Source organism: Trachurus japonicus, chromosome 19, assembly GCF_045865225.1.
Source record: "Trachurus japonicus isolate A0001 chromosome 19, Traja_1.0".
NCBI lineage: Eukaryota > Metazoa > Chordata > Actinopteri > Carangiformes > Carangidae > Trachurus > Trachurus japonicus.
Window position 1 is genome coordinate 19757153 of NC_140925.1, and position 26281 is coordinate 19783433.

The 26281-nt window shown below is 43.3% G+C and overlaps 2 protein-coding genes across 2 annotated transcripts in view; one reads left to right on the forward strand and one right to left on the reverse strand.

Annotated features, from left to right (window-relative positions):
- cpped1 (calcineurin-like phosphoesterase domain containing 1) overlaps positions 1 to 26281 on the forward strand; it is a 117921-nt gene that overhangs the window by 18220 nt on the left and 73420 nt on the right. The window lies entirely within an intron of this gene.
- Positions 5005 to 26281, reverse strand: part of shisa9a (shisa family member 9a) — a 47766-nt gene continuing 26489 nt past the window's right edge. The window contains exons 3-4 of the mRNA XM_085762524.1: positions 16294 to 16485; positions 5005 to 7629 (exon numbers count right to left, since the gene is read on the reverse strand). Of these exons, the coding sequence (XP_085618650.1) occupies positions 6749 to 7629; positions 16294 to 16485 (1073 nt within the window). The 3' untranslated portion in view covers positions 5005 to 6748. The remainder of the gene's footprint in view (positions 7630 to 16293; positions 16486 to 26281) is intronic.

Genomic DNA, 26281 nt, shown 5'->3' on the forward strand with positions numbered 1-26281 from the left:
TGATTGATTTGAGGATCTACTGAGCTGCTGCATCAATGATCAATAGTCTGAGAGTCGGCATGTCTGGGTAACAATACTGTAGTAACATGAAATCAATTGACAGAGGAGTTCTTGACGTGTGTGTGCGTTTGTGTGTGTGTGAGCCAACGGTCTCAGATTCACAGCTTTCTAAACGGAGCCATTTGAGCTCACGTGCCGTTCACTGCCAACGTTTTGCCAAATCAATAATTCAAAGCCTCCTCCCCATCAAGTGTTGACATTAGGTCCCTTCTCAGTCCCTGTTGCAGCACCAAAGCACTAACACATCTCTCTGGGTTTTGGGTGATTAAAGACCACACTGAGAAGAACTCATACCCCCCCCCGACTCTCTCTCTCACCAGCCCCCGGTCCCAGCACAGCTCCTGTTCTGTCTCGTGTTGACTATTCCTTTGTAGATATTCCACTGTGTCTGGTTTTCCTGCCAGCCGCTCGCTGTTCAGCTGAACAAAAGCGCTTGATTTCTTATCTAATAGCTTTGTTTTTAGTCTATTTGAGCCAAGTCAGGAGAGAAGCCGGACCACAATGCCTATTTTCATATCCTATCCGCCACGCCCTCTCTGCCATCCGCCCTTCTCTGTCCCTCAGCGAAGCTTCTCGTTCTAATGTGGGAGTATAAACTTTTCTGTTACTCAGTTTTATCACCGCTAGTTCTTGTCAGTCTACTTTGCGAACAGGTATGTGGGTGACTTTTCAAGATGTTTGCCTTCCAGCTTTTCCTCAATCTCCTGTTGAGAATGTTTCATTAAAACTAAAATCTCTCACCCAACCTATACTCTTACCGTTTGCCTTCCCCCATGCCCTTAATTAATTCGACATGTTGGGAGACTTCGCCGCAATGTGGGCGCGCCAGCTCACTCCCAGACTCGATGTTTGCTCATAATCATTCAGACGTGTCTCCTCTGAGAGCTTAGCGGAGCAAGGGCACATGAAAAAGCCAGCACATTGTTACGAGAGGTCGTGTTAGGTGGTGACGCAGGTGATTCAGGGCTCAGCAAAGACCCAGTAGGTTAAGCAGTGTGGGAAGCCAGTGAGGGATCGTCGTGACCAGTGATCGTCATTGGATGCTTTGAGTAAAAGCCACTGTACATACAGACATGTGAGCCGGTGAACAGTGTCACAGTAGTAACTTCCTCCGCCAACATAGCTGGTGTGTGACAGAAAAGTAAATCAATGTGGCAAAAGAGGGAAAACATCACTTATAGTTTATTTTCTTTCCATTGCAGCCTCACTGTGATTTTTTTTTATTATTATTTGAAGAGATGCAGTCAACATATTGCACCTGCAAACCCCACAGTATAGCATCACTCATTAACTCCAGGTCATGAGGCCAAAGCGTATTCAGCGCAAGTGTTAACACCACATAACTTCAGGCTGGCACGCTCGACTGACCCGGTTCCTGCTCCTGCCACCGTTACCGATCGATGTAGCAGTGAACCACTGCAACCTCTAACTTGGGTCTGATTCCTACAGTATAACTGGGCCAATTGCAAATCCTCTCTTCATCTGACTTCCATTCAGCCAGGAAGGAGGCGAGAGGGAAAAAGAAAAGGCGTAATGCTGTGGCAGGCGGTGCACCCACAGGACATTCAGGAACTGGACTGTTCACACTGAGCGGTCATCCCTAAATTTAGATCTCATTTGGCAGTGTCATGTTTGGTGGTAAGACACAAAGAGGTGAAGTTGATCAGCCGAGTGACTGGATTGTTGAATCATCATGTGGCTATGCAAAAATATTTGGTGACACCCAGCTTGTTGGTAAACCAAAGTTTGGATGAACACAATGAAACTTTGCACTTTAAAATGCAGTGTTATGTAAGCACTTTTTTGCAGATGATACCACATAATAGAGATTGATTCTACATATTGTTCATGAGCTCTTATGTCGCTCTCCGATTTGAAACTCAGGGTGTCTTGTCTTTTTCAGGAAAGAAGTAGGTCGTGGGTATGAGCATCAGCCGTGAAAAACCGCTCGAAACTAAACAAAGCCAAACTTCATCAGCAGAAAATCCAAAGAGGTAAAGCTGATCGATCGTTCTGCAGACAGGTAAACTTGCCAAAAAGGAAAGCAGCCATCTCCGAGCCACATATTGTTGACAGAGTTACAAAAGTAACTCCCAAATGAGGATACACAAGGAATAATGCATACTGTCCTCTTTTTCTGTGCCTGTGTATACTCTGAATGTCTTAAATATTACAGTATGTTGAGCCAGTACTGACAAGATGTACTTACAGTACATTTTTATCAAATATTGTTGTCAAAATTCAGAATAACACAGATCTCTCAGATTATCTCTTCAATAAATGATAAAGAGGAACAGTTGCTGTTCCAGCGCTCCTCCTGGCGCTAAACTGGCTCGGTGCCTGGAGACTACCTGGTGTCCTTTTTGTCTCTGATGACTCGTCTGATGAAAAATGTCAGACATGGCTGCCTCCTGCACCCACTCATCTGTGGGCCTGACCCTATCAACCGTGACCCAGCCAGCGCAACCAATTCCCCCGCTTTTATATCAGGTTTATTTTGGCAGTTACGGTTTGGGATGAAGGATTTGTTTTTTTTCCCTGTTTGTTTGCTTTTTTTGTTTACCAACTGTTTCCGCAGCCTGGCCTGCTCACCAATTGTTCCAGTGGCTGCTTCTGCAGAGCTGAATGGGCTTTAAGGGTGGAGCAGTATGGGGCAGCAGGAAGGGTTCATACTTCTACATTTCCGCCTTGCTGGATTAAGTCAATTGGGTCGGGTAATGCACATCCTGAGCAAACATTGACCTGCTTCTCAACTCCCGTCTCCGACAAAACCACCAGCTGTCGAGAAAAGGAGCCGATGGATGCACAGAGGAGTTAAAAAAAACAACATTTGCAGGGGATTATCATCGGGAGCAAACAGCTTTATGGGATTGCGAACTCCATTTATATATGATTCACTTTGGTTTGTTTGAGTTTTGACTTCTTCAGAGACAGTAATCATTTGCCAGAGTTGGATACACACACACGCGCGTGCGCGCACACACATACACACAGAGGCATACACAAAGTTTTTAAGAGTGAACTGTGCGCAGTGTTCAAGAGGACTGACAATATTACAAAATTCCAAACTGAATTACATTTTTTTTGGCACATAGAATCAATCACTAATATTTCCTGCTGGAACAATGGGAGAACCAATCATGCCTTTCTAGATGGGAGTGAATTATTATTATCCACTGTCTCATCATGACCGCACGCCACTATCACAGAAAAGATTCATCACAGCCCCGCTTTTTTTTTGCTTCTCTCAGATATCTCCGTCTGACGGTCTTCCATTCAGACGTGGAGGGAGGCAAAGAAGAAAAAAAGGGTGAAAAGAAGTGTAGAAGAAGAAGAGAGCATGAAAAGAAAGATAAAGCAAGAAAAAGGCTGTGTATATTTAGATAGATATATAAAAAGAATAATATCAGTTATCGCTACAAAGGGCCAAGATCTGGAGTTTCACAGTCTTCCATGTACATACAACAGGCGCGGTAACAGTGCTGACTCTTTGTCTCTCTGCCGTGATGACGCCTGCCGCTCGGCACTGTGGGAGCAGAGGGAAAGCAGAGTCCACCCTGTAATGTATTCTGTGTGTCACTGTGTGTTTGTTTGTGTGTGTGTGTTTGTGTTTCAGGTGCGAGTGTGTAGGTGACACATTTTAATGCTCTGATGACTTAGTAAACCCTTTTCCACAGCTTCAGTTTGGTCTCAGGTTTGCAGTCATGTGACCCAGCAGGCAGCAGGGGTTCCACAGCATGAGCAGCATGAGGCAAAAATATCCCCTCCTATAGACCCCTTATCTTGTGCTCAGCTGGCTTAGTTGTTTCATCTGGCTTTTGATTCAGCACAGCAGTGCCCCCCCACCCCCAACATCCCTCCCCCTCGTCCCCACCTCTTTTTTTTAAACACATTTTACCCAAAATGAGTGTAGCTCTGCTGGACCTGGCAGTAAAATGTGTCACACTGAAATTCAGTGTCTTGTTCTCTCACCAGATTGTCATGTGCACCTTCTCTCTTATATTTACATGCTTTAAAATTGGCATTTAACACTTTTTTTCAAATTTTTGTTCGTGTGATGCTGTCGCTTCTTTGCTTGTGCTTCAGTTGGACCTGCACACACATTTCAAAGATGCATTTACACATACGCCAAATGCCTCTCTGACCACCTCCGGAGATGCTTTAAGCACATCATAATCCTCCTTGCTCACCATTTCCGAGGCGCATTCGCGTCTTTTCTTTCACTGTGGCCGAGCGCTGTCTGATTACAATCTGATCACTTCAAAATGCATCTTAATCGCGCAGTGTAAAGAGGGTCTTACAGATGGTAGCAGCTCTTTAGATAACAAGGTTAAAATGATAACGGTGGCTGCAGTTGCTAATAAGTACCACATCATTACAAAACTAGCAAATAGACTCTGAGGAGCCTTTGGAAGATTTGGCCTATTTGTCAGACTTAAGGATTTATTTTCATGTGTGAGTCATGTAACCCAGATATTCATTTTTTTTCTTTTTTTTGCTAGTTGTGATTTTATTTCCCAGCTAGAGCTCAAGTACAGTGAGTGATCTAATCAAACCTAGTTTCTTGTGGCAGTGTTTTCCATTACCAGCAAAAAAATGTGGTATTTCTATTCCCACTTTTCACAATAGTTTCTTCTTGCTTTTATCTAAAACTACAGAAGTAGAACATCCTATGCAAAATTTGTGCTGAAATGAAATGTTGAGAAGCCACAGCTGAAATTTGGTCCACTTGATAAAGTATTAGGATTTATTGGCATAAAGTTGCTCAGTTGGCCCAGATGTTATGTGAGCTGATTTATAATATACAGACCATGTCTTTTTAAAGCTATTTCCTAGTTGTGCTACCGCCACAAAGCTAACATTGCCATTAACAACTGTTTAATTACCAGTCTATAAGAAACAGGTTAATATTTTTTTTACCTACGAAGAGCTGTTGCCAGCAGTTGAACCCAACCTCCTTGTTTTGCTTCGTTTTCTATCAATTCTTTTTTTCTGCTGAAGTTAGCATGCTACAGTATGTAACTAGTACAATGTCACGATAGATAGCGCTGCTCAAAGACTGGTAGGCTAACAGCTGTTAATGCTAAGTTGGCTATGTAACAAAAGCAAAACTTACAAATAGTTTATTTGATCAAATACGTAATTTTATGACGAAGGCCTTTCCTACACAGCCACTTCAAAACTGTTTTTTTTTTTTGCACATTTTATTTTTGAAAGGAATATTGCTGGTAGGGAGAGTTTGTTACTGTACCACTGGACTGACGGACCCAGGGCAGATATTTCCTGCCTCACTTTGTACTGTAGCCAGTTAGCACACAGAGGTGAGAATTGCATCATTCTTCTCATCTAAATCTCAGCAAGAAGACTACAAAGCGTATTTCCCAAATCATCAAACCTCTTCACTCTTTTGTGATTTTTGGAAAATTAAAGGTCATCAGATTCTATGTATTGGGCTGATGGGTCTCTCTGAAACAGCTGCCATGTCTCATGAGACAGTTTGAGATACTGCAATGATCTAAACTGGAGAAGCTCATGTTTGGGAAACACTGAACATAATTGCTGAATTTCAACAGTCTGATGTAAAGCTAAGAAATACACATGAATTATATAAATGCTCAACCATCTGTAACTTTAAATCTTAGATAATTGGCATCATTCTTTAAAAAACCCTTATTATTCAACCTGGTGTGTGGTGTTTCTACAGTGTACATCTGTATATGTGAAAACGTGTGTCTGCGTGTGCACATTTCTGAAAGTGTGTGTGTGTATGTGTATGATGCTCCGAGGAGCCTCTGCTAGCTGCAGCATCATCCAGATGCTGCCTCCCTGCCTCCTTATCCCTCCTCTCGGCCAGCTGTCACCACACAGACGAGATCAGAACAGAACAATGCCAGTGCGACAGCCTCCATTCTCTGTGCTGGAGCCTCGTGGAAAAGGGCGACCTTCAGCTGCAGAGCTTATGAGGTTGCTTCTGAATAGCCACAGTACAAAGCCCTGCGTGTCTGCAGTCCAAAGCCCGGCAGCCTCATCGTGTGTGTCTGTTTCAAAACCCTCAGGAGATTTGGGAGTGAATCACAAGGAAATGTTTTTTTTCTTTCCAAACCATTCTACGCTTTGTTGGGCAGATGAGCAGAACTCTCGTGGCGAGGTCTGTGTATAAACTTGTGTTTCTGCTTTCCCATGATGTGTCACTGCTTTACACTTGATCCCTTGTATTGCTTCTCGGGTTTGGTTCGTACAATAAAGCCAATCCATTTTGTGATCAGCAGTTTCTCACTTCATCGTGTGTGTAGTCGCACTGTAATGCTCGGGTACTGTTATCGTTACAGAGAAGATTATCTGTGAGACAACACTCTAATATCACCACAAGTGTACAGACATCCCTGCTCTATAGGCGCTTTGTTGTTATGGTTACAGATGCCACCAACGTACCATCCTCTTGACAACAAAGGTCGGTTCAGTGATTTGATTGGTGAGCTCTGTTTGTGAAATGAGGACCACTCAGACACAGTGTCGCTGTCCCATCACATTTACCAGTACACCAACGGGCCTCAGCGTCTTCACACAAACACACACACAGATCTGCACGTTGGACCACCCTGTGAGTTGGTGTCTCCACGCAGAGATTACTTGTGCCACCGCTCCACATGCATCCTTTCACCCTCGTTTTCTCCCTTTCTTCTTCTTCTCACACAGTCACTTCTGTCTTGCTGTTGGTCACAAAGTAGGGCTGTGTGGGGAGGAAGTGTTGGCTGTGGCTGTGGCCTCTGCTGCCGTGGAGCTGGTTCGGCTCCAGCACGGTACACTGGGGCCTCTTGTGCCCGTAGGTCTTCCTCCGGCCCACCGTCTCAGTCCCGTCCCAAGCCTTCAGCCCCTGCCCCATCCCATGCCCGGCCGCGATTGTGTTGGAACTGTATGCCAATGGGCGGCCCATTGTGGCCGAGTTGGAGCCAAGAGTGGTCTCGGCGGCCCTGGAGATACCCAGGGACATGCCACCTGGCATGGTCCCCGCCATGTGTGCCAGGGAGGTAGCTCCGAGTCCTGGAGGTTTGCTACTGTGGCTGTGAGCGTGAGGGTGAGAGCTGTGGGAGACGTGGGAGCTGTGAGCAGCGTGGCCATGGCCGCCTTTTGGTTTCTGGCCGTTCGGCTTCATTCCCCCGACTCCTCCTCCACCAGCTATGTGTCGTTCTGTCGGGAGGGTGGAGACGGAGGAGATGCTGGGCATCTCTGTAACGTAGGTGGCCACTGGCTCTGGGGTCAGTGGACCAAGGGAAGTCATAGGAGTCATGGAGGTCATCGGGGCGAGGGAAGTCATGGGCGTCATCGAGGTCATGGGTGCCATTGATGTCATTTGTGCCATTGACGTCATCTGGGTGATGGTTGGGTTCATGTGATTGGAGGTCATGGGGTTCGAAGCCATGGGATTGTTGGTCATCGGAGGGGTCATCGATGTCATGGCACTCATAGAAGGTCTTGAGTTGCCCATCGGCTGCATAGGGAGGCCGCCCTTCGTTGGCAGCTCCACCATCAGTCGCCGCTTGTTGTAGAGTTCCCCGTTGTATTTGGCAGCTGATGGCAGAGAGAGAGAGAAAGCTAATGAGAACGTTAAGTGGACATGAAAGAGCTTCTAAAGAACATTACAGTTGAATTCTTGGGTCAAATGTTGAAATCTAAATGTATTTGCTTCCTCCTGTTTGGCTGTGGAAAAACAATGTCGTCAGCCTTAGTTTTTTGCTACGGGGAAAAGAAGAACAGTTATAAAGAGTGACTCATAAAATAAGACTTTCAGCAGTTTGCATATCAGCTGCAAACTAACACACACACGCACATACACAAGCAGAAGTTTAGATAGAAAACATCCCATCTCTTTTTCCTCCCACAGTCTCAAAAAGGTCGTATAACAAACCCCATACACTTTGTGGACTTTGTTAGTCAGCCTCCCCTGATCAAACTGACCAACCAGGGTGTCAGGGCTACTGTAAACGCCTGCATACGGAGGCCTGTTGAGCCACCGGAGGAGTGAGATCAAAAGAAAAGCCCAGAATGTCTCCTCCACCTCGCCTCGTCCTCCTTTATAAAGCCAAGAAAACATCTCATTTCTCTGTGTTAGGATGGTGCCGGCTATGATAAAAAAGACAAAGAAGATCCGGGAGAAAGATGCGGGGCCATTACAACATGCACCGTGGCGGCCACTTCTCCAACATGGTGCAGGATTTTTCTCTTCCTTTTGACATAAAATAAACAGGAGACTTTGTTCCTGCTCTTTGTGGGATAGAGCAGTAACGTCAAATTCCTTCAGATGCAGAGATGTAGATTTTGGCTTTGATGACCTGTAATGAAGGTCTCCACTGTGCCTGAGTCCAAATTCTACCCAGCCTAATCAGGCTGAGGAGGGGGTTCTCAATTTACTGTCGCAGGTCTGTCAGCTTTGTTCTAACAGGGAAACCGAAGCCCCTTTATTTCAGTAGACTGAGTAGCCTCCAGCGTTTTATCACAGATAGAATATTGCTGGCTCCTATTGTGTGTGCAGGAGGTGGAACTGAAATTGTCTTTGGAGCATATAAACTCATTATTTTACTTCCTTTGACTTTACATTAATTCTGAGGACATCGTTATTATTGTAATTATAATAATGATTATTATGATTATAATAATCATTATTGTTATACTGCTTTAGCTTGCCACTGTGGCTGTTTGTTAATTAATCAAATTACTGATAGGACATCGTGCTGCCTGCAGTGTTTTTCTTCTCTCTTTCTCTTTGTTTTTATCTGTTTGAATCGGGTCTAATTATCCTCAAATCTATTTGGGTCAAGTCCACAATTTTGGACCTGTAAAGACCTTGAATGTGTTACAGTGTCTGCATATGTTTGTGTGTGGATTCCACTCGCCATAGATCCAGCAGGGTTGGTTTACTGGCTTACGGACAGCCTCCACTTGTGCACAGTTAAGTAACTTTTGGGGGAGTTTATGAGAGATATGCCCAGGGTAGTGTTGTTAATACTCAGCACTTTACACAAATGTAGTGAATCCATATAAAACGTTGCCACTATATGGATGTTAGATTTGTGAGTTTTGGAAATGCAGCCCCAAAGTGTAAAGACTGGATATAATTTGTTTCCATCAGACCAGAGAGTTACAGAGAAGCATGCACGTATACTGTCTCATCCTACTGACACCAGCATGTATCTGTCTACATAAACGCAAGCTGAATCAACACACACAGGTTTCCGCCTCACTGGTTGAGTGTCTTCTCATATCTTCTGTAAACCTCTGTGTGTGTGTGTGTGTGTCTTCAGCCTCAGGGCAATCAGCTTTAATGCCTCACATTCATTCCTCCCTCTGTCAGTCATTGTCACTGAGCTACAGTTGCTGTTATCACGGCATAATGTGACCCTCTTGTTTTTTCCCGTCGAATTCACATTCAAAGTCAAGTCATTACTTTTCTTTTTTAGCCCTTGTTGCCTCCGCGTCGTCGAAGATAAAGTTAACACACTCGGTGAGTTTGCTTTGCCACTGTAGCTATAAATCTCGTTTATCGCTCCGTGAACGAGGAGAGAAGGCAGTAGCGGGGGACAGCGAGCGCGGGGGAGTGGGGGTGGGGGGGGTGGGAGGTGTGGTGCAGTTAGAGGGGAGGGCTGCGTCTCACCCGCCGAGCTGCCGCTAGACCGCCCCTGGGGATCAAACTTGCTCAGGCGACAGGTGAATCAATCCGGCGGCAGTCAGCTCAACGGTGCACACATCCAGCGGCGTACGTGAGTGGAAATGGAAAACACCGCTGTTCCGCCGTATGGGCTCGGCATGCCTCTGCCTGTGAAAGGCCAGCACCCCACAGAGACTAACACACATTATGCATCACCAAAGAAAATCAAGCACTGCCTCTCCGAGGTCCCACAGCACCAATAACATGAAAGGCCTTGTTAGGGTTAGACCAGTGTGTCAATCTGCTTTCCATTAGACCAGCAGGTTGTCTTCTGCTCAGGTGATGGACGGCTTATTAGCTCACTCTCCTCCACTTTATTTCTTTTCACATTTATAATGTATTTTTGCAACTATATTTATTCCAGAGTTTTTATCTCAGTATTTATTATAAGTGGGTGGATCTCTCCATCAAAGTGCTGCCACCCCAGCAAACAACATCCATTAGTCTGAGTTCCAGAGGAGTTTTATTGTTTTATGATTCTGCCTGTGAGGCTTTTTTCACTCTGGAAAACATAAACTCTTTACAACTGAATGTTCTGTATTCCAGGAAAATGCTCTGATATAAAGATATTTAGCGTTGGCACAAGATACGAGATGTAATCTGGACCTGGTCTCTGTTGTGGATCAGCTGCTATCTCCACTCTGCAAATACACTTAAGTCAGGCAAAGCAGTTGAACTATTGGCAAATGTAGCAAATAAAATTACAGCTGCAGGTGTAAACTGCTTGTTATTATTTATAGCTCCAGAAGGTGACATTTTGGCCACCCTCGCAGGACGCCTTAAGGAATGACAATGTCGGTCTCAGGTTGATGCACCACTCAGAAATATCATGACATGAAAGGACATGAATTTCTGAAGATATTTGTGAGGAAAATGATGGATTCTATTTAATGGTGGCTGGTATTTACACATTTATGTGTGTGTGTGTGATATATAATGCATAAACATACTGAAGGTTTCAAGGGGGACCGTATAATGTTATATATATTATATGTTGCTATCTGAGTCTGACAGCCTGGTATAAACCTGGAGTATAAACAGATAGCTGGTTTGCAACAAGAGGAATTAAAAGGAAGAGCGTTGGGACACAAAGTGAATCAGCGAATGATCTGCGCCCATAAAACAAAATAAATAAACGGAGCTTCTGCTGCTTTGTGCTCAGTCCTGAATGTCCAGTCATTATCACTAAATAAAAAGGGCTGAGAGACCGTGTTATTTAGTCTGGTATTATTATGGGGTCACATGTGGTCCGCAAACATTTTTGACATTTCAGTTCGTTCCCCAATTACTGCAGAAATACTTTGCAGACCATCTGTGGAGAACTAACTTATTACCAGACCGTCCGTCTCCTCAGGGCTTATGGCAGCTGAAAGATGCAGCAGAGCCGATTCTATCAGACGTGGGCCATAATTGGTCATTTGTACTTGTAGAGCAGCGCATCCTCCTCTGGGGCCGAGTTACATGTCCGCATCCGGGCACAATTATTAGTTGGTTTTTGCCTTAGTTGCAGTTTGAATTCGATAAAGTAACCTTATATAGATACACAAGGGGACAAAGTGGATGGTTATTGATTGACAGAAGTGCAGCTTATCAGCTTGACGGTTGACCATTGGGGATGATGGCAGGGGCAATTAAAGAAACGGAAAAAAGGCAGGTGGGAAAACTGTTGATCTGTCTCAGTTGTGTGTGTTTTTTCTTTTCTTTCTTTGCTGTCTTCCTAGCAACAAATATTTTTCAGAGCTTATGACTGATGCGAATGATCGGATTCACAGTAATGGTAGTTTTCTTTCTGGAATCCCAGGCTCCTCTGCTGCATATCTCAGGACAGGTTTCCAATCATTTCATAGGTGCCTCTTTGAATACCACTTGTGGAATGGAAATCTGTCAGTCAAGTGTGAGCCTGAAGGAGGAGGAAGAGGAGGGGGCTCCCTTCAATTACAGAAATGGAATCAGATATGAGGCGCTATGTGGGAGGATCGAGATTAGCTGCCCAGTGATTCTTTAAGGAGCGATACGGAGCAGGTAAAGACGAGACGGCGCAAAAGAAGGAGAAAGGTGATGGGAAATGCAGAGGAGAGGGCAGGAGGCGGATGATGGAGGCAATAATATGAAAGACGGAAGAAAAGATGGGAAGCGAGTAGAGGAGGGAGTTAAGGAGAGAGCAGGGAAAAAAAAGGTGAGAGGAAATGAAGGGGACAGCCAGGACGAGAAGTGCAGGGGGAGGGACTGGAGGAAGAAAATGATGAGGGAGAGAGAAACGAGCCAAGACATTTAAGGTTAGAGGAGCAAACGGGGGGAAGGAAAACGGTCCAGGAGAGGTGGTGAAGGGAGGACGAGGGCCATTTTAGATATAAAGAAGTGGCTTGAAAAGGAGCTGAGGAGGAGGAAGGGAAGAATATTGACAGACATGTGCTGAAAGGTTTGAATACATTTTCTACACTGCTGCCTGGACCCAATTCAGTCTTTGCAAGCTCAGATGGTCAAATTTACCTTATTGTAATTGAAGCATTGGTAGTTTTGCCCTTTTTATCCCATTAACTTGAAATTGTGTACACTTAAGATTTCCAACTGTCACTCCGCAGCATTTTTAGACTGATTTCATGCTCTCCAGGCGGACTCTTTCAGAACACGTCAGAGCTTTCTATAAATCTCCACACAGCCTCAGAATAATAATCAGTCACGGAGAACATTTTTGTCGGCTAGTATTGCAGGAGTTTGTGGAAGAAGCCCAGCTGTCTTTGTTCATGTCAACAATCAAATATGAGAATTTGAATGAAGGTTGACATGTTTAAAATTCAGAGGTTTTTCTTATTTACTGTGGCTCACTGTTCGATTCAATTGATTATCAAGCAATGGTGGCATTTAATATTAAAACATCCCATAGGATGTTTTAATTAAAGTTTGCATTTGTTCACAGAAGAAATAGTGTAGAACTGTGTGACTTTCATATTTTTTCCCTCCCACTTTTACTTTGTGCCTTACTACTGTGAAGAGTTTTCTTTTCTCAGTTAATATAGACAGGAAGTGAATTACAGCTATCTAATTAGAGCTTACAGCTATGTAATTCATAGGGTTTGAGTTAGTGTTGAGTAATAGTCAAAATTGTGAAATGTGCCCTTAAGACACGCTGCGCTACTTAGATACGAGAGAGTCTACGTCATCGGCTCATGGTTTGTTTTTCCTCTTCAGTCGAGCAGCGCTCCTCAGTGGAAGTGGAGGTCTGTTAATGAGCTCCTCATTCCTTAAGCTCCTCAACTCGTTTAGGGAACGTGCGTCTTCTGTTTTGTTCACTTATGAAAAGATAGCGCCGTCCGAGCAGACGTAGGGAGGTTAATTGTTTAAGTGCCTCTCACATTCTCCAAACGGCCGCATTCTGAGTACATTGACCCAAACTGTTGTGTTGCTAGATGTATTATATAGATGGGTATTGATCTGTTTGCATTAAGTATTCTTTATGAATTTATGAGTACCCCTGAAGAGAAGCTGCTGGTACAATACATTGGCCAATGGGGATTTAAAATAATGGATTCACCGTCTTGTTGTCAGTTGATTATCTAATCAGAATTGATTCTGAAAGTGAGAGTTTCAGGCTCTTAACTTCAGTGCCATGCCTTTCAATCATGTTTTCAAAAACATAAATGTGAGTGACAGACTGTATGAGATGATTCAAATCAAACGTATTTACTGACTTAATGTGTTTTTGTTAGACAGAAGTTGTGTGTGAAGGGGAGGAAGTAAGATCTGCTGCAACTGTACAAACACTGCTGTCACAGCTCTTTGCAATGGAACAAATAATATGTCATTTGTCCCATTTTAGGAGAATAGGATTTTTCATGAAAAGCTTAATTATCTTTTTTATTAATTTTTATCCAAAGCATCTTTGCGTACTGATAGAGCACTTTCTCTCAAATCGGAGGAATTTTGCTTGACTTAGCCTTTTTCTTGTAACAGTTTTTCATCTCCACCGTTTTTCCCCACAGAAAGATATTTCCTATATTTCCCAAAATGTCAGTCCCCAGAGCGTGTGCTGCATCCATCTGTTGGCGTTATGTGCGGTGAGATGAAAGGAGAGCAGTAGCCCAACATCAGAGCGTGTGGTTTTCCAGTCGAGAACTACTGGGGTTTTGTCGCTTTACTCAAACTGCAGCTTGTCTCGTGGCTGCACAGCACTCTGATCTATCGAATCTCCTGTCAGTGAACAAATTGGCATCTCTGCCTCTCCTATCATGGATTCCTTCTCTCTTTGCTGGTCGAAAACGTCGAGTGGGGGAAATCGTCCCTTTGTTCTCTGATCCTCGGAGACTGACACCAAGACGTCCCCTGTCGGCATTTTAGATAACTCAACACTTTTCTGCTATCAGACGCAGTTGTGGCTGCGCTGAAAATATCTGGCCTATATTTGGCCTGTTATCTGAAAACTCCAAAAATACACCAGCAAACAAATAACTTTACCAAGGCTCAGGTTGACAGTGTTAATCAATGTTCTCATTGATGCTCTTTTTAAGGTGGCTTTCCTTCTAGGGTAAAGACAGACGTGTCTACGACTGCCACTTTTTATTCATCTGTGTCTCAGTTTTCAGTTTTACTGACAGTTACACTTCTGCTGTGATAACGCAGCACTGGCCCTTCCCCTCACATCAGTAGGGCTTATCCTGATTCTCTTTCGATGAAGGGGGAGGGCTGAGAGTGAGTGTAACATACATGTAGCCCTTCATATGAAAATCACCAATTACCAACCTCATTAATGTTAGTATTTCCATTTGTTCTAAGTTTATGTTACTGTACATTGAATGTCGTGTCCATATACAGTGAATTATGACGCCATTCTTCTTAGAAAAGTTTTCAAAAATCACTGGTGTGCTGAATGTTGTTAATGATTGGCACGACAGACCCACATTTTTATGTTTGATTCAGCACATGATCCCTGAAATTGAACTACAGTCCAATGACAGGAAATTTCTGGAACTTTTATTTACTTCCGTGTGATCTATTACTGTAACATGCCCACCGATGAGTTAGTAAACCCACACCTACATTTGTCATCTGAATCATATGTTTTACTTTCTACTCTTGGGCAAGCAGGAAAAAGAGTTTTCATAGACTACAGTACATCTGTGTGATTATTTTTCTATTAGGGCATGCATTAAAAACATCTTGTCATCTTGTAACTGTTTGCAGAGATACCTTAATGTGTTTATAGCTCATACTGTATCTGGTGCGAGTGAGCTGAGGTCGAGTGAGAGTACTCGGCTTTTACAGCATAAACAAACCAAAAAGACACACACTGAAAAATTCACAACTCAATCTCAAATTAATTCAGGTTATGAAATAGAGATGCCACTGCCAGTAGCATATGGGCATGGCGAGGTGAATTCAGAATCAGCCACACTGGCAAATGACCTCATAGAATTTGGTGGCGTGCATTAAGCTGTCAAACAGCTTGATAAGCAGGCTGTTTCTGCTTTGCACTGGCTCCAGTTTGGTAATCAATAACACCTGTCAAATCAGCCCACGGGACTGCTGTAGACTGCTTACATGCATCATTGCTGGAGACCTCTGGGAAAAATCATCCGCTGCCCTTTGTGTTTGGATCACCGCACATTTAGGGACTGTATGTAAATTATTAGGGAGGGTTGACAGTTAAGGGGGAAAAAAATAGACGGTTATGTATTTGTTATTTTTGCTGAAGGGAGAGTGGAGATGATCTTGGGGTTTTTCTTCCACTGGATGAATTATTTAGTGGATCCTTTTCAGTGAGAAATTCACTAAAGAGAAAGACAGTAACACTTTATAATAAGTGCACACTTTTAAGCATTAAATACTGAATTCATCGTTTATACCATATGAATACTCATTAGTATGTAGTTTATAAACACAGTTAAAAATGTGTTATTCATCATTGATACATTGATACTGTAGGCATTAACTGTATTTATAAACTACATACTAATGAGTATTCATGATTATAAATGAAGAATTCAGTATTTATTAATGCTTAACTAATGTTTAATAGTGTGTACTTATTATAAAGTGTTATTATACAGTAAAGCTCTGTATAAAATTACTATTAAAGCACATAGTAGAACATTGGACATGGAACTTAAATTCTAGTTAGAGAGAGAGGAGTGCTTTTCAAAAAGTTAGATAAAAGCTTTACCCTCCTTGCTCCAATAATTTTAATACGCTCCCTTAGCAAACGATAAAAAAGCAAGTAATGAATAAATCACACCCTCAGTTCTCTATTTCTCAAGATCAAGAAGTTCTCACTACCAACTGTGGAAACATCCGATCGTGACTCCGCTAGCAAGAGTGGGGGAAGCCCTGAGATTCACTGTGACGAACATGCGCCCTCTCTTAAAAAAAATAAATAATAAAACCGCTGCATTCAGAGCCAGCAGCAACATCTCATAAAATCAAGTTGTGCAACATCAAGTGCGCTGCCTCGCTCAAAGTGTAAAAGATGTTCTCTGTTATTCCTCATGCCAAACTTTAAAGATGATAAGATAATAAGAAGCTTGACAGACACTCACCCACGGCCTTCAGGGAGGCGTACTTGTTGAGATCCTTGTTTTGCTGCTGCTGCTGCTGCTGCTGATGTTGCTGCTGCTGCTGCTGCTGCTGTTGCTGCTGTTCGTAGACGTGAGCCAGCTGGCTGAGGGCGGGGTAAGGGTGCTGCTGGCCCATGTTCGAGCCCGGTGCCACGTTGTTGATCTGGCCACCCTCTGTGGACAAGGACACGCGGCGGGACAAGGTTACAGTCAGGTCCAGTGTCGACAGGAATATCTCCCACACACGTTCTCCAGCACCCACTCATATCACCACCACCATTTGAATCCGTTCACACGCCACACTCCACATGAACGTCTATTAATTACCATCAGCGGATGAGCTCTTGCCATCATTCTACAGCTGCAGCCTATTGTATATCATGCTGCCTAATACACGATTGGACAGAATCCAGTGTGCTTACAGTATGTACTCTGATTAGCTGCATCTGCTGAGTATTACATGAGATTTCACCCGTAATTTCCCCAAGCATGCCAGTACATTAGTGTCATCATTAGAGCAGAGAGGCTCATGTCCCAGAATACAAATGTCAGCACAATACTGAGATCATATTCATGTACATCTGACTTGTCAACCCATATGAAAGTACATGGTGTTAGTCCTCACTCTCCGACGTGCTCGATAGATCGACAACTTGTCAAACTTTAAAGGGATAGTTGAACATCTTGGCAAATTGGCCCATTGCCGTAATCCTTATAGTTTTAGGAGTAGGTTCATTACCACGCTATGAGATAATAACGGAACGTTACGAGACAGAGTTGTTTTCATGAAAAACCGCTGATGCACGTAGCCGTCGGGTGCAGTTTTTTGGCAATCAGTCTCTGCATTTCCCTCGAAAACAACTCTGTCTCGTAACGTTCCATTATTATCTCATAGCGTGGTGAATGTGCAGGTCACAACTTGTCCACCAGAGCGTTTTGGAGTTTGTATTTGATGAGGGAAACCAAGAAATCCCATTAGCCTCTGTAGCGTAGCTCTGAGCAGCTTGCGGCTCTGCTCCGCTGTTCTAAAAATAGCTTGCACCGACAATTAAAGGTAACGAACCTACTGCTAAGACTATAGGGATTATGGCAATGGGCCAATTTGCCAAAATATTGAACTATCCCTTTAATAATCATATATGTCTTTTCTTTCAACCCTCTGATGCGACCCATACGAGTGTCTGCTGAAATGGTGCCAAGTGATGAGTGTCTGTGATCATCGTTACAATAACACAGACTGTACAGACAGCAACATACCTAACCATATGATATCAAATGGGTCTATTTAATACGAGTTAATGAACACAAACTGTTTCTCCGTATGGTAGCTTTGCTGTAAAGTAATTTGTAGCTTTTAGTTTCCTTAACACTAGCCCCTGACTAGGAATTAATTACTATATATTGTAGTGAGACACACCCTTTTGCATTCACTGTCCATTAGTATGTGAATTTTCCTTTTGTGGCTTTAAATGGAATAAACTCATTTAATGGCAATATAGTACAAAGTTACCCATTTCCTGAAATAATGACAGTATCACTGTTGCAGACTTGACCAACATGTACTGTATTAATCATTCTATCAGAGATATAAAATAAATGTATAACTCTATACTTCAAAATCACCAGAGCACAAACAGATAAAAAAAAATCATCTACAGTAATAGTCGGCTTTATGTTCTGATTGTGATTAGCAGGTAATCAGTCCTCCACACCCCGGCACATTTCAGAAGTAGCCCTCTCAGCCGTGGCCATAATTGATTAGTGAATGGAGCCGACTCCCACAATTGAGTTATATAACGGTGCCTAAAGCCGCACCTCCTCTGGAAGACGCAGAAACCAGATGGCAGGATAACACGTCTGCGATTGTACAGATGGAAACAGAGGGCGGTGCCAGCAGCTCCGCCGAGTTGTACAAGAACGGCGAAAGGAACCGCTCTAGCAGAACTGCACAGTGAGACTTTTACAGCTCAGCCGAGTCTTTTAAGATGTGTGTGGGAATTCAGAGGACACTCTCCTCAGCATTGTTCTCTCGCTGCGCTGAGCCCGACAGATAATTGCAAATTCCTGTTACTGAACGCGAAGGTATCCCTGCTAAGTGAATACATTCTGCTAAAAGCCCAAGTACTGCCACTTGATAATTTGAAAAAGAGAGTAAAACTTAAGAGATGGAGACAGAGAGAGAGGGAGGAAAAGGTGAGGGGTGAAAGAGGAAGAAAGGAGGAGGGTGAGGATGCATGAACAATGAGGAGAGGCAGGGTGGATGTCAGAGGAGGAGGCTGGTAGAGAAATCTAGGAGGTGTGTGAAGCACAAAGACAAAAACATTAACACAAAAGACACAGTCAGATGTGGACAATCTCCACACAGTCCTATAAATATAAACTCTTCCTGCTCTTCTTTTCATAAACAGTATAGGAAGTTAGGAAGTTGTGTGGCCACAACCCGACAATATTGATTTCCTCCACCATTTTCTCCCTGTTTGATCTCAGCGGTGCGGTGTTGAGCCGCGAGGTGCGCTCAGAGGCCGTAAACCTCCACAGCTCAACTGTGAAGGCAAAGCAAGTAGTGTTGGTACTAATTAATCACTTAGACCTGGCACTGACTCAAACCACACACACTAGACAGTCACACACTAACACACACACTGACTGACAAGGTAGACAGGGAGTAGAGACAATTAAAAAGAGCATCAGAGTGAGAAACAGTGTGAGGCCGTGTAGAAGACAGAATAAGAGACGAGATTCCCTGATGTGATAAAATGTCCCATGGTGCTCGGTGAAAAGGAAAAGACATGTGATGGGAGGATGGGAGTGCATATGGACAACTGGAGAAAAGGACACGTCCAGAGAGGAAAATTGGACGACTCAAAAACGCAATCTTGAAAAAGCTGGGTTATTTCATTGGATTTGAATGTTGCTCGCACGGCGTCTCTCAGATGCACTTCTCTGGGTAAACATGTTGTGACGCACTGATTCACTGATAGCTACATTAATTTAAGTAAATTGAAACTGAGGCAGAGTGAGTGAGGGGGTCGGGCGTATGCTGCAGAGGGGAGAGAAACAGGGAGAGAGAGACAATCACGGGTGGAAGGAATAAAGAAGAAATGGAGCTGAGGGCACTGACCCATTATGATGCTGAAACCCCTCTCTCTTGTGAATTTAATAGAATTTCTCCAACACTCAGTCCAGTGATGATGAAAGCCAGACCACTGCTTCATCTTTCATAGGCCAGAATATGCTCTGGTTGAGGAGCAGGAGCACAGGTGCACCTCCTCCTCTACAGGCAGTCTGCCATGATCTGGTTTGTGAGTCAATCCACGAGCAGCCATTCCAAATAAAGAGGAGACTGTTCCTCACATTTGTACTATATAATGTAATAATTACGACATCTATTCCTTATGTTGTTGGTGAATAATTGTCTGGAGAGACAAGAGTGCAGCCGTCAGTCACCGCAGAGACTACAGACACAGTGCATTAAACTGGGCACATCTGCTCCACCAACTTGGATGGCTGTTGGCTGTGACAAGCTGGCAAATCAAATCACAGTCTCACTGAGCCACAAACAAACATCTGGTTGCAACTGCGGTGCATTTGGTCGTAGGCAGTAGTGCTACGTTTTGGGAAATATGCTCGTTCACTCTCTAACAAAGGGTCAGATAAGGAGATACATGACACCATGTATGTACTGATGCCACAGTAAAGAAGGAAAGCTAAGCCAAGCCTAGCTTAGCTTAGCCTGGCTTGGCTTAGTTCAGTGTAAAGAGTGGAGATGGGGGAACAGCTGGTCTGACTCTGACATGATGATGATGATGATGATACTGAACACATTTACCAAACTCAAACTAGTCCTTTAAATGTTGTCCTTAAAACGTGGTTTTATGAGCTGTTCCCTCAGTTGTCTTCAGTGATGTAACTAGGTTTCAAATTTGCATAATACCACCCCTACCTGGGACCGGTAGACGGGGCGGGGCAAGCAGTGGCTCATTTGCATTTAAAGGGACAGGCACTGAAACCAGCCGTTCTGAACACTGCTGTTTTGAGAGGATGAAAAGAGCTGTGATGTTTGATCCTTGGAGTATTTTGACCACAGCATGTCACCGGCATTTCTTTAAGACACCTGGGAACTATTTTAATTTGTGGAAAGGGGGCATAATATGTCTCCTTTAAAGTAGCTTTCCCTCAATTTTGTGGGTCGTCCAACAACTGGAGGGTTTTCGGACCGAATCCTGCTCCATCCCCTTTGCATCCCAGACACTTTACCCACTGTTTGGTGGTGGTCAGAGGGGGCGGGTCGTTTGGCACACAGCCACACCTCTGTCAGTCTGCCCCTGGGCAGCTGTGGCTACAGACGTAGCTTACCAACACCGGAGTGAATGTTGTACGTATGAATAAAGGTTTCTGTAAAGTGCCGTAAAAATCCAAGCCATAAATATTTTTATTAATTTCACTTTGCATATTAGTCTTTCCAGTAATATCTTAATTTTGTAGTGTCACTTTCCTCATCTATGCAGTATATTCATCAGTCACGGGCGGTACGCTGCTGCGTTCTTGGTGGAGGTTGCATGTTGTCCCTGTGCCTGTGTGGGTTCCCTCTGGGTTCCCTGGCTTCCTCCCACACTCCAAACACATGCATAATAGGTGGATATATAGGTGCACTGCTAATTGCCTCTTCGGGAGCGTTTTGGTCAGCTCACGTCCAAGAAGCATGACAAGAATTAATACTGTTTACTGCCTCTCTCTAAATCAGTCTCCTGTAGCCACCCCTAATATTGACTCTGGAACAGTTTGCAACCTTTTCTCCTCGTCCTTGTTTGCTCACAAAGTACTATAATTATTTAAGCCTCATAGACATGCTCAGTGGCTTGACAAGGGTGACAGAGACGACAGGAATTTGAGACAAAATATGAATAATTGCCCACCTTGCCTCATACAGTCCAGTGATAATGAACTAAAGAAAAATCCAATTATTATACTACTTCAGTCCTCTTGTTCTATTCTCTACTTTAATCTGATCTCAGTCAAAACCCTCTCATCCATACATTTTCATCTGAGTGTAAAAGATCACACACACTCCACAGCTCAGAGTGAAAACACGCACAGCATACTGGATGACATCATCACACTGTGATCTGGGTGACTGACACCTGTCACCAGGGTGCTGTCTAGAGGACGAGGTGGGTGCAGTGGGATTTTGCCTATACGTCAACAGTGTAGCATCCACCAGAACCAGAACAAACTGATCCTGTCAGGTTATGTCTTTGGGATTTTTGGGGTGGGACCAGGCACCAGACAAAGAAAGGAAAATAAATTGGATGCAGATGGGACTCTGTAATGGTAGTTACCAGCTCATTCAGTTTGTAGGTTTTGGGTTAAACAAAATGAAAAATGCAATCTCACAAAAACACTCCTCTACATACTAATCTACAATTTGAAAAAATCCAGTGTGTTAAATTAAGAAATTAAAAATTAAATTAAAAAAGGAAATTGAAAGAATCTGACTTAAAATTGCTCAGTCGAGCTTGGCTGAAAACCTCCGCAAAGTCTAATCATCTCACTGCTCTGCTGTCACAGCCAAGCAGCTGACAGCTGTATAAAGTGCTGGGTGAAAGGTCACGAGGTCGTCAAAATCAATGGATCTCTTCACTTTGTGTTTGTGAAAAGGGCCAGAAGACGCAGCGTGTTCATGCGAAAACTGAGAGGTTGGACTGACGGAGTGATGGATGATGAAATTTCATTTTGCCAAATGTATTTTAAAACCCAGCGGACAGTCTGGCAGACAGTGTGCGTTTGTGACAAACAAATGAATACACAGGAGCTGATTACATAATCTGCACTTCTTACAGTACAGTAACCACAACCAGCACCTTGTGTAGGAGATAGTATGAGCCTTTTAAAAACACGTTGAATAATTCAATCTCACATTCAATAACTTTATTAAAATGTTTTTTTCAGTGACTTCAAAAAAAAGACTGGTGTGGATGAGAACTCTTGTATCATGTTGGAATTTAGTTTTCTTTACTTCCTTTCGATGATGTCTAGAGGGTTTGCAGTGAAATGACGTGGAAATAAAACTAATCTGTGGCCTCTGAAGTAGTCACTGTGGATGCTATTTAAACAGTTTATTGTTGCTTGTGGAATAAATCCTGTAAGGAATTGTAATCCTTTAAGAGGACATGGTGAAAATTTAAGCATCTCTATTTCTGTTACTGAGATGCATTGGTGCAGCTGGTCACTGCAAACACTTTCTACTTTGAATTGCAGGGTAATGCAGAAAAAATGGCAAAACCCAATACGTCCTACAACCTAAACAACCATGCAAATCATTTCTTAACCCTTTGATACAACCTACAGTATAGGCGCGTCTCCTGAAATAGCACACCCAAGCTGTCATGGTTTTCATAATAAACACACGGCTAAAATCTGAGCTATAAAACTCCAACTCCTCCAACTTTCATTGATCCATCCATCCATCCACTCCGACCATGTCAGTGCACTTCTCCCTTTGTTCCTATAAATACGAGGGGTCTAACAATACATCAGTCTACATCAATGTGGATATTGATTCAATGATAAATGAGTCAACAGGATCAATCTCGAATGAAAACATCGATTAAACATCTATACATATCATCATTTGTGAGATGTACCTTTATTTTTAAATTCCCCTGGCACATCTGCTGCAATTTCATACTTTTGCGTCAGCAAGACGTCTGTGAAAAGGCCTAAAAATATTTGGTTTGAGACACTAAATAGGAGATGGTTCATTTTGTATAATGGAAAAATTGTAAATCTTAATAAATAAGAATGAGACACTTTGTTTTGATTAAGAAAAGAGATTTTTTTTAAAAATTTGAATGTCTGGTTTGGCTTTAAGTGGATACAGACATATGACTGGAAGTGATTGTGTAAAATCAGGAGATATCGTCCCATATCAATCACTGATCCCTGAATCGAAACAAATCGTATCATGACATCAAATCATCATCAGTTGAATTGATATATCATATTGTGATGAAACCAGTCATTTACACCTCTAATAATTACAACGGCCACTAGATGTTGCCTTATAACAAAGAGTAACAAGGTCACGTGCTACACAAGAGGACACGCTCTATATCCCATGTGTGAGCAAGCTAACTAGCCATACAACTGTGGAATGCGTAATGCGCCAAGTCAAACTTGAGCGTAATCCAAAGTAACTTAATCAGTAGCATAACATTGCTTTCATTTTAATTATGTCGTAACCTGCTTTCTTAATCCTCTTTTTTGTGGTCTTATTGTTTTGGTCTGTAATGATGGTCCACTGGCTGGTAGATTTTACTCGCTGCTTATCTTTAACCATAGTCACAACTGTTGTTGCTATATTCTAAAGCAACATCTCAACAAGTAACATCAAGTGCAAAGTGTAGCGGAAAAAGTGTAAGAAATCAAATAATGCAACAGTGAGCGAGCGTGTAGCCACCGCTGATTTATAACATTGTAACAACTGTGCATTTTAGCTACATGTGAAAAGTGGGAAAAACCAAACCTTGAATGTTGAGCCCACTGATTAATTTCAGGAGGTGTAAGGATTAGCATTAAAAGGTTATATGAAGCGCTTGCTGAGCGAGAGTCATGTTCAATTAACACCATGTCACTTTTGCAGAAACATGCAGAAATCAACATACAAAAAACGTTTAATTACATTTTCCCACCGAGGTATTGAATCCACAGTTCTCACAGATAATCGAATCCATCCAGGTTCATGGGCTCCTCGGTGGGTGTTTTCCATCTCAGTCAGTTGAAAAGCTGCCAGAAGATTTCTAAAGGTCACTTATTATGATTTTCCTCAGACCTCCGCAAGCTTGACAAGATGGACGTCTGGCTGTGCGAGATTACTGCTGACCAATATGAAAGATTTATCACTTCCTGTGTAGCCTACTCTTTTTTTTCTGAATAACCACTCACAACACTGGCTGTTTGAAGAGGCACGTTGTAAAAGTGGCTCCAAATTGGTTTAGGGCCCGAATCATTGCTACATCAGTCACTGACAGGAAGGAACTGGACATTTATTTATATGAAGCGTTCACAGAGGGATGCTTGAGGGTTTGTTGAGGAGAAAGCATTGCATTTGGTTTGAAAAGTGAGGAGTATAAAGAAAAAGACATTTACATGAACTCAAAGTGCAGGGCAAAGGTGCAGGGATGTCAGGATTAGAGTCAGTGTGACTGCACTGATGAGACAGCGTGTGGATGATGAGCTTATGACCACCAGGTAACAGACAGTGCAGTCAGCAGCGCACAACATGAGTGTGCACAACACAACACAACACAGCGCTGCAGAGGCAGAGCCGTGCGGCACCAAAAAACACTGAGTGATTTCAAAGTCACACCGTCTCCCCCGTGGGAAGCCAGTCATCCAGCGTGGAGCCGAGAGGCAATCCTCCTGGGGCAGAACTCTATCTGTGCTTTTCTCATGTCCCAGACAAGAATATATTCCCTCCTGCTATACGCCGAAAAGAAGAGGAGCAAGAGGAGGAGGAGGAGGGGCGGCAAAACAAACATATTCAACTCTGTCCCTAGCTGTGTACACTGTGTAGCCTAGTTTGTGTGTGCAAGAGAAAATGGAGAAGAAAAAACATAAAGAGAGACAGAGACATCAAGAGGGAGCCAGAGCACATGTATGTAGGAGTGCTTCTATCTCACGCTTGGCCCCGCTCCATTGCTACTGGCTGTACAGTGTAATTTCACTGCTTGTTTGATTCGGCGCTGAAAAATTGTAAGCAGCTGACTCATCTATTATTCCATCTTTCTCCTCACTCTGCAAATGGATAAACCCTCTTCTTTTCCTTCAGCTGCAAAACTGCCTCTCTGTCATTACTCAACCCTCTACATCTCTCTCTCTCTCTTCCTCTCCCTTGTCATGGCAACAGTATTCTCTTGTGTAGTATTTGCTCTGCAGCACACGGCGAGTTCGCATTGTCCCGCAGTCACCCGCGCCCACATATCAACAGGCAGGCCGGCTGTACTGTACTGAAAAAGTCATTGTTATGCAACCTATGTTATGTTGCCTGCTGCTCTGTCGGTCTGTCTGTTCATCTCTCTCCCATTCTCTATTCTTCACGTGTCTGCTTGCCTCCTCTGAGCTTGTTCTAGGTCACATCCTAACAGCTTTGTCAGGCGTTGTCAAAAAAAAAAAGGGGGTTATGATTTATTGAAAGACTTGTTCTAGTTTGGTAAAAAGCAAATTTACGAGTTATCTTTTGCTATAACCAAGAAAGGCAGTTTGACATTGAAGAGATTGTTGACAGAAGTCTGCGCCGACGCTGAAAACCTGTGTAAATAGAGCCTGACAATGAGAGATGTGACATGCACAGTTGTCCAAAGCTGCTGCTGGTTTTGTTCTGTGAAGATGGAGGAACGGGTGAAAATCTATGCGATATTAGTTCATAACAGTTTTATGAAAACTGACTACAGATATCATTCTCTGAAGTCAGATTTATTCAGTAGCCGTAAGAGCTCTTGACTTATGTAAATCATTCACCCTTATGTGACAGTGTACACACATACTTGTGTGTGTGAGTAGGAGTGTGTGGGGTCCTCTCTATGTTTCTGCATATACATATTTAGTCACAGTGAAAATGGTAAGCAGGTTATGTGTGAGCCTGTGTGAGGCAGGAGTCGAGCGCCTCCTCTTTATTTGCTCCCGTCTGTTTACACTATAAAGAAGCGTCACTTCTGTCTTGACCTCATCCCTCCAATATCACTCTCCTGCAGCGTGGAGGACAGCCAGAATCGCTTATATTAAAGAGAGGCGTCATTGGATTTCGCCAGAAGCCTTGTGTGAAATCCCCTCTGCATGATGGGCTGAAAGGTGAATGAGTTCATGCGGAGGCTAGAGCGAGGACGCTGTGTTTGGGCCCTGAAGTGATCGGCTCAGATGGATGGATTTGATTGGTGGGCACGAGGGAGAAAATTCATCAGCTTGTGATATA